Here is an 8663-nt window from a genome sequence, read left to right as displayed (position 1 = left end):
ACCCTCTCCCCGGGCATTTGAGACAAACAGCGTGTGCCCGTGTGTGGATGTGATGCGTTGCTTGTAAAAACACCAGGTATGGGAAAATATAACACTATTTATTAAGTTAATCTTTCAGTGTACAGCTTATGTCACATAAAAGAATTCTTATTTCTTTGCAGCCTCGTTAAATGAATACATGGAGTCTCTTTGCGTTTGTAGGTCTGCAGGTCTAGGTTGCATCAACCCGGCCGCTGGAGGGTTGAGATGCAGTGGAGACTGCTGGCCGCACTCAGCTCCTGCTCAGCTGCAGCACTGTCGACCCCGTTGGAACACGAAGCGGCTAAAAACAATAGAACATGGCTCATTTGTTGGTGTAAATTAATGTTTAAACACAACTTGAATCCATTTGATTTACTCTCTTTTCAAACAAGAGAATACAAATGATGTACCTGAGCCATCTGGTGCTACTTCCATATCTGTGTCCCCCTCCAACTCCATGGATTCCCTCAGGTTGCTCATCATGAGGGTCGAGCTCCGGTGTCCCCTTTCCTCCGGGGCACAAACACTGTGTGTTTATCTTCAGCCTCCAGAAAAATACTGCAAGCATGGTTGCTGCACATTTTCCGTATCAAAATTCCATTCTTCTCCAAAAAGTCCAACTGTTAATATGGATGTTACATTCTGACTATGTATGCTATTATGTTGCCAAATAATTGACAGAAGATTATAGCTAGGTACTACTTTACTAATCCTGGGCTAGTGAGATCCATACCCAGTGGGTAACCTGGTTGAAATTGCTTTGTAAACGTATACAAAAAACATGGCTGACTGTGACAAACTGATCTTTCTGTGGTATTCAACAGGGGCGAGTTCAGAGCCGACGAAACGTAGCAAAACAGGGTTTTTTTCCCCCCACGGAAACAGTGGTTCCTTGAACACCCTGTTGTGTACGCAAACGCACTGCATTTTCCAGCCTTTTTAACACCATTGTGTTTACAAACTTGTCGCAGCTGATTGGGTAACACCTGTGACACGACCACCAAACGTGAGAAAACATACCTCGAAGTCCGTTCACAATGTTTCACAGCGTTTCAAGGAAACATGTTGTTCAATCCGAAAACTTTGCAAAACATTTTGAGATTGAACTTGCCCCTGAACTCTCAGGGATGCCCTAGGTGTTAATTATTAAATTGATAAACCATATACTAAAAGGCAACTTAAAGTATATTTGCCTGTATTTCATTAGAGTATGACATACAATCATATAGTAAAACCTGCTCTGCATGTAAATTCTGCGTGTGTTTTTGTTTTTAGATTTTTTAATTGACATCTAAATAAGTTGCCTATATTATTAGGTAGCTATTTATAGTAACAGGCTCTGAAAGTCATCTTCTCTTAGAGTTATTCAGGAAAACCATAAAATGTGAAAACATTAGGAAATACACAACATTTACTGACTTTTGCAGATTGCCAACCGATGTAGCTAGACTGAAACAGTTAACAGTAACATATATTTATGTCACTCGTTTTCATTAAAACGGCTCTCCTTGTGCACACACAAGAAACATCAGTTTGTCACAGTCAGCCATGTTTTTTGTTTGGCGTGGTGCACCTGGAACGCTTGGAGGTCGGAAGTTGGAGTCTTCAACTGGAGCGCAGCGTAAGGCACTTGGAGCAGAGCTGTTGGGCTGGGACCTGCAGATTCAGAGGCAGCTCTGCATAGCCATACTTCTTACTTTGCTTTCGACGACATCAAGCTCGCTCTGGACCGCGCTCCCTCGCACAGTGGTAGACATTGTGGCTGCCCGCTTCAAACGCTACGAAAAAACACTCTGCTTGTGTGATCAATTAATTTTTTTTAAATTCTCATTCTCACACACAAAACACAAATATTTTTCCATACCTGAAAATTACTTAAATCAAATTCCATACTTTTCCTTATTGCGTAGGAACCTTGTGGTAGACAACTAATAAAAGACTGGAACAGAAAATGAACAGTTCAGGCTGACGTGGTTTGTTTATAGTGGGTAATGTTGGATATGTTATGGTCAATCTGAGGCTACCTTCACAACATACTTATACAGTGCAAACATAACCCAATGCATTGTTGCAGAGCAAATCAAATGTAAAAGGTACAGCACTGATTGTATAATGATCTTTCGAGCTGTAATGGAAAACTGCTGAAAAAGAAAAGCTCAATGGCCTATTGATAGATTGACATAAGTCATTACTGATATGCCATACCTCCTGTTTGCATGTGTAGTCACTGAGTAATACAGTATAGTGCGTTCAGCGACATCTGAAAGATGGAGTCGATAATCTGATCTGCTGGATGTTATTGCTACAGCTGATGAATGTGGCTGTATTTAAAGATAATGCTGATACTGTAATCCGTTAAACTGTAAATATTTGTTTCACACTTGTTAACGGCTTGGCACTTCAATTCACAGGCAAGCTCTCAACCTATGGAGCATAGACACAGAGTCTTTATTGTCATTGCTGCAGTGTGCAACCAAGCAGTATTCAAAACTCCTTTTAAACCCATTCAAAGCTGCTGCAGAAATGCAGCGGGGGTTATAGGAAACACCCAGCTCACTGGAGAATCCTGTAGGAGGTAATGAGTCATTTGACCATAAGCACCGCTGAGACACAGCTGAGAAATTCAATTTCCTTAACCTATTCTCTCATCCCGGAACATGCTCAGTGTATGACAAATTCAACTATAAAAGATGGTGGAGTTAGTCCTGATTATGATTATTACATTTGAGTAATAATATTTCAGTAATAGCCTCTGTAGCATCTTATTCCTGGCATAAGAAGAGGAGTCCTGACACTACACCACCACCACACCACAGAAAAGAAAAGCAAGAAAACACATGTGGCTGTTTATTTTTGTATTATCAGTAATTATACAAGAACACTATCTCTCGATTTGTTCATAACATCTGTACTGTGTGGTATCTGCTATTTGATTTTTTAGTTTTTTGGAGCCCCACCCACATCCACTGGACTCATGAAAAAGCATGACAGTAAATTGATCAGTCAGCAATCAGTCAGACGTCTGTCAGCGTGGGGAGGTGGCCGCTCTTGGTCAATGTGGAGGAAAACGAAACAGACAACTGTGTTGTCAAATGTATAGCATCAACTTGTCAGTTATCGGACGGTGAACTCTTCACCCCCCGTGGGGCGCTCTATCTTTCTCTCTCCCTCTCACCTTGTTCTGGGTGATGCTCACTTGGCTGGTGTTTCTGATATGTGCGTGAACTCAACTGTGTGTGTGTGTGTGTGTATATATTTTTTTTTTGGCAGAAAACAGCACGGTAACGAAATGAGGTTGGCGTTTGTGTGCAGTCTGTGACCATCTCTCTTTCATTCTTTCTTTCTCTCTTTGGAGTAAACATCAGTATTCTGTGTTTAGTAATAATATCGCCACTGATATTTAGTCCATTTGAAAATGTTGAATTTAACCAATGCTAGTGGATCGTTCCAGCAAACAGGCTGGTGTATAATGACACTGCCGGGCAAGCAACCTGCTGCAGCATAGCAACACAGTCAAGTGGTGGTTATATTCTTTTTAACAACACACAGGAAGAAAAGTCCTGTGCAGATTACTCAAGGCCTGTGTTAACTTCAACTAGAGCAACAACTAGAGCATATCTCACTAGGCACCAAGGGAACTTTATGGGATCCTATAAAATGAACTCATAATGCACTGTTTTTTTGCCTAGCTGTTAAGGAGACGGGAAAAAAGGCGTGTAGAGGTTCTTTGCAAGCTTTCTTTATGAGATGAGGGATTAAAAACACCAAAATACTGCAAAAAGCACACTCATACAGTCAAACAAAGAAACATCCTTAGAATAATTCCCACTGCTAAGCTGTCAGATATTCTGCAGGACAACTATTGCACAATCATGCACACAAACACCACATTCTGAAAAGTAAGACCGCATAACGCACTTCCCGTTCCACCTATTTTTCTGTTTCACTGAACCCTCTGGCCCTCTTCCCTGCCACAAATACACTCCTTGAGGCAATGCCCGCAGAGCCATCCCTTTGACAGAAACAACTCCTTCCTGTTATCCTGTTTCAAAAGTGAAATAGAAAATTTAAAACAAACTGGTAGCTTCTACCTTTCAGTGCACCTCTTTTGTTTTGTTTTTTAAACCTTATCGGTTATTTTCTTTAACTGCCTCTTCTGATCACACTCGAGTGTCAACATGCATGAGGGATATCTACTGTGGATCATCTTTACCTTTATCATCATGCACCAAGGACACTTTGCTACCATCAGTCAATTCTTAATCACGGCAAGCAATTCATCAGTCCACAAGGTATCACACTGCTGCCATGTGATCTGAAGTAATCAGAATACATCAATATTGCTTGTTCTCCACAGTGCATGTGTATGACAAATGCATTAAAAACACCGCTGGCAGTGACCCGTTGCCATGACCCATGGTGTGCAATCATGTACCATGAAGGTCAGCCAACCAGGGGGCATAAAAGAAAAGCATGCAGGTGCTGTATTTTTTCACGGCAGCGGAGAGAACTTTTGTGTTGTGTTGAACCGTAACCTCTGATTCAACCTTGACGAAACACAACAAAAACGTCACCCACTTTAATCCCTATGTTACATGAACCAAACTCTCAACTAGCTAACTGTTATGAATTTAGCTCAGACTGGGCTGCTCCTCAGCAGCTTAAAGCGGTCAGAAACAATCATATGGCTTCAAAACAGACTACGCCCAGCTCCTGTTGCATACCTCATGGGCTGAACATGAGACAACTAGTCTTATCTCTGCTTTGACCACCTCCCCAACACAGAAGAGATGAATGCTCCCTGCAATTCTCCAAACTTTCATTTTCTTTTAAATTGTGTGTTCCCTTTTTTAACTGTGGTTACTGTTCATTTGCTATTCTGTCAAGTTATTTTCCTTTAAATGAACACATTAATATATACATATTTCCCTTCCTCTTCTTAATAATAGTCGTGGCTATGATACTTTACACTTAACAACCCATGTAAACACTGTACAAAGTGTAGTATCAGATGGTCAAAGAAAAACATAACCACGTGTTTAGCCTGTTGATTCCTGACGCAAGGAAGTAAAAAGTACTTAGATAACTGCCTGGGGGGGGAACATGGTGTTTCACCATACTGTAGGTGGGTGAGGTCAGACCAATGAATGGGCGATGGAACCAGTACCATCAAAGTCTACTCATATATTACAATATAAACCATAAACAGCCAATCAACTCTGTCTGTTTGGAAGAAAAGGAGCTAAATACAAGTTAGTCTTCAAATGTGATGGCCGTTGCTTTCACATTAACCACCCATTCTGGGAGTGCACACACATGCACGTAGTCTAAACACACACACACACACTCACACTCCTTACCTGCACCATGGTCATCACATGGCAGGGGTTCAGCAGATATATCACGGTCTTGGTCGCGAATTTGAACCCAACCTCCACTCCAAAAGTCATGCAAAGGGCAACCAGCAACAAGTTCTTCATCAGACTGTCCTCCTTTGCCCTCGTGCAGTCCTTTGCGACCACTTTGAGCTCTTTGGAGAGGTTTATTTTCTTCAGCGCCACGCAAATCTCCACTAGGGAGACGAGGACGATGACCAGACTTTCGCTGATGCGCTGCTGGGGCGCCAGGAAGGCGGCACACTCGGGCCCCCCGTTGCCCTCGAACTTCGGATCCACCCCGCCGTAGATCCAGTCCAACAGGCTGTATATGTTATACCTGGACATATTCCTCTTCTCGTGTTGGAAAAGATATGAACAAGATGGAATAAAAGACGTCACACCGACTTCTTGGCGAAACATGAACTGCAAGATTTCCTTTTCGTAATAGTTGGTTTCTTGGTTGAGAGGCAGACATGAACCCACCGCCTTGGGGTGTGTTTAGCTAGCTAAATCACCACACTACCTCATCTACAGACAGATGAGGAACTTCAGCTATGTTAGCAGCAGGAGGCAGCCGTAGTCAAGACTACCCGTAGCAGCTGCTGCTGGTGGGCAGTGGCAAGCCGTCCTCTTCTTTCACGCCCCTCACACACAGTTACAGAGTAAGCTAGCTAGCGCGGACAATCAAATAGGCACCGGCATCATACGAAGACCGCAAGCTGGTTACGTGTCACGCCAAACTAGGAAGCGGTTTGCTGCAGGTTGGAGCAACAGCACACACACCGGATAGGTCGCTAGCTTAGCTTCGAAGAGGCTACCTTGCTGAACTGAAGCGATGGGGTAGTGTGTTTATGTACCCAGAGGTTAGCCTCTCAGGCAGCATAGATGATGTGTTCGGCGGCCCTTGTTGAGTGGGGTGTGTCAAAAAACGGACCAAAAACTGCAAAAAAACCAAAAAAAAAGTGAGTAAAAGGAGGTTAGTTAGTGCTGTTTGCTGATTTTCCTGCTTAACGTTAATCACTCTCTGAATGCATAGTGTTAAAAGCATCTACATTTACACCTCAGTTTGTAAACGTGAGTATAATTAAACTAGTGATATTCACAGATGGTATTTACGACTTTTATGGAACGGTCAAATGCACTTTAATAGTAGTAGTTATTGTTTTTACTTGAGGGATCGCCCTAACCTAACATAGTGTACTCTGCCTGAGAGTCATATCAGAGGGCATGACAGAATACATGCAAACAGAAGAGGACGAGGAGGACACCCAACACACGTGATGACTGGGGATGGTGCGTTTGGTAAAAACCCGGAAACTTCCGTTATCCTTGTTGCATCCGAGAAATAATCCGAGATTAAATTGCCATTGAATGCAGACATGGTGAGGTTTCTATTCTAAACCGCCATGGATTCACCAGAAACAGGGGCTCCTCAATGAGTTTCACTTAAATTACACCACATGAGAACCCGTATAATAAAAATGAGTGTCAATTAGTTTACTTCTCCATTGGAAACATCTATGGTAAAGGCAGATATTCAGTTCCATGGTATGCATAAAAACAATTATCAGATTATCAGCAAGAGGAGTTCTGTAGAAGTATTATCATCCTGTGTTTAGCTACCACTGATTTACAAAGAGATTGAATGTGAGCCAGTTACACTTATTTTAGAGTAGCATATACTGTATCACCTGGTGTTGCCAAAATAGACAGAATAAAGTAACTCAGGTTTCAGACAGTTTTAGCTCCACCGTTGATGCAATGTGTCTTCATCAGTTTGTTTGTCTGTGGCCAGTTTATCTTAAACTACTGAGAGGATTAGAATACCATTTTCTGTGCGCATTTATTCTCTCAAGAGCAGGACACCTGTTCATTTTGGTAACCCTTTGGCCTGTTTTCAAGCACTACCCTGAGGCCAAATTTTAAACTTTTAAACCCCATAAACACACTATGCATTTATACAGTATTTTCTGTAACTGAGTGATTTTGTTGAATGAAGAACCTTTTCATAGTGCCACCATCAGGACAATCTGAAATGTTAACAAATGTTAAACGTGAAGTAATGGGTAACTGGTGAGATTATATGTGGAGGTAATGTTTTAGTTACATAAATATACTGTCGTTCTTATACAGTTAATTATTAGACACGATTTTGTTTTTGTGAAAACAAACACTTCGTTATCCATACCCACTGCCAATTCATGGCATAGTGTTACTATTAATGAAGAGTGTTCCTTAATGAGCAATAAGCAATAAAAGAACTGGTAACTGTGGGACACCTTCATCACTGACTAACTGTCCTAAAAAATGCACTAAATAACTGAAGGTTATCACATCACACATATCCTTCTTAAGTTTGTCCATAGGGACAAACATGATTAAGGACCACATAGGAAGGTTGTAGGATTTGGATTATGATGGGACCTAAATATTTTCTTTGAAATCACTTCACTGGGTGTGAGGAAAAGGCAGCCAAGTCTGATTGAAGTGAATTAAACAAAATACATACTTGCCAATATCAAAGTCCACTGAGAACTCATTTGTGAGCTGGTTTCCTCCGTGCTCATTTGGCATTGTGTCTCCATCGTAGTAGGGGGTGGTGACGTACGCTCTCTCCACACTAATTGGTTTGGGATTCACTTCAGTTTGGCAAATATGTTTCACAAACACGCAACAGGAGATGGAGTGGACTGGACGAGGGTTCAGGAAAAGACTGACGTGGACTCGTTTGGGGATACAAGAGAGAGGTGAAAAAGCTTCTCCCAACCGCTTTGGTTGGCCAGTGCTCGGTTTGTAACCGCATTCTGACATAATTCCATTAGTGTATGTGTAGCAGCACTCAGTGTAGCGCAGGTCCAGCGGTCTGAGTGCAAATGACTCTGTGTTGAAATGTTGTAATTGTGGCCAAAACTGCTTTACTATGCACAGTAAGGGAATACATGGCATTCTGTTTTGGTTGTACTGCCCGTACAGTGGATACACTGAGCCTGAGTGTGTAATCAGCATCCAGTCTTGAGAATGATTGCATAAATAAGATGAGCTTTATATCAAAAAGCAATTTCTGTGCACAGAGAGGACTCAAGAGGTGGGAAACAGAGTTCAAAATGAATATATACATAAATAAATGTATGAGCGGGAATGCAATCACAGTACGATGAACCTTTTCAGTAGACTTCAAAATAAACAGTCAGATATTCCTGTGAGGGCAAAGATCCCTTTATTTTATATACAATATGAACATAATTTTTTTATTCCAATTTAGTC

The 8663-nt window shown here is 41.6% G+C and overlaps 1 protein-coding gene across 2 annotated transcripts; it reads right to left on the bottom strand.

The window, feature by feature from the left end:
- Positions 1 to 79: 79 nt before the first annotated feature.
- Positions 80 to 6310, bottom strand: LOC119906224 (transmembrane protein 164-like). 2 transcript variants are annotated; one of them, XM_038723787.1, is made up of 4 exons: positions 5382 to 6310; positions 1719 to 1799; positions 432 to 531; positions 80 to 322 (listed from the first exon to the last, which is right to left on the bottom strand). In XM_038723787.1, the coding sequence occupies exons 1-4, from the start codon at positions 5817 to 5819 to the stop codon at positions 222 to 224; spliced, it is 720 nt and encodes a 239-aa protein (XP_038579715.1). In that variant the 5' UTR covers positions 5820 to 6310; the 3' UTR covers positions 80 to 221. The 2 variants fall into 2 exon arrangements, with proteins under 2 accessions (XP_038579715.1, XP_038579716.1); XM_038723788.1 differs by lacking the exon at positions 1719 to 1799 and having other exon boundaries at positions 5382 to 6303.
- Positions 6311 to 8663: the final 2353 nt, after the last annotated feature.

This window comes from Micropterus salmoides, unplaced genomic scaffold (genome assembly GCF_014851395.1).
Source record: "Micropterus salmoides isolate LMB-PRFRI ecotype aquatic unplaced genomic scaffold, ASM1485139v1 Ms_hic_scaffold_16, whole genome shotgun sequence".
Classification (NCBI taxonomy): Eukaryota; Metazoa; Chordata; class Actinopteri; order Centrarchiformes; family Centrarchidae; genus Micropterus; species Micropterus salmoides.
Note: the sequence above shows the minus strand (reverse complement) of the source record. Positions and strands in the feature narration are given on the sequence as shown.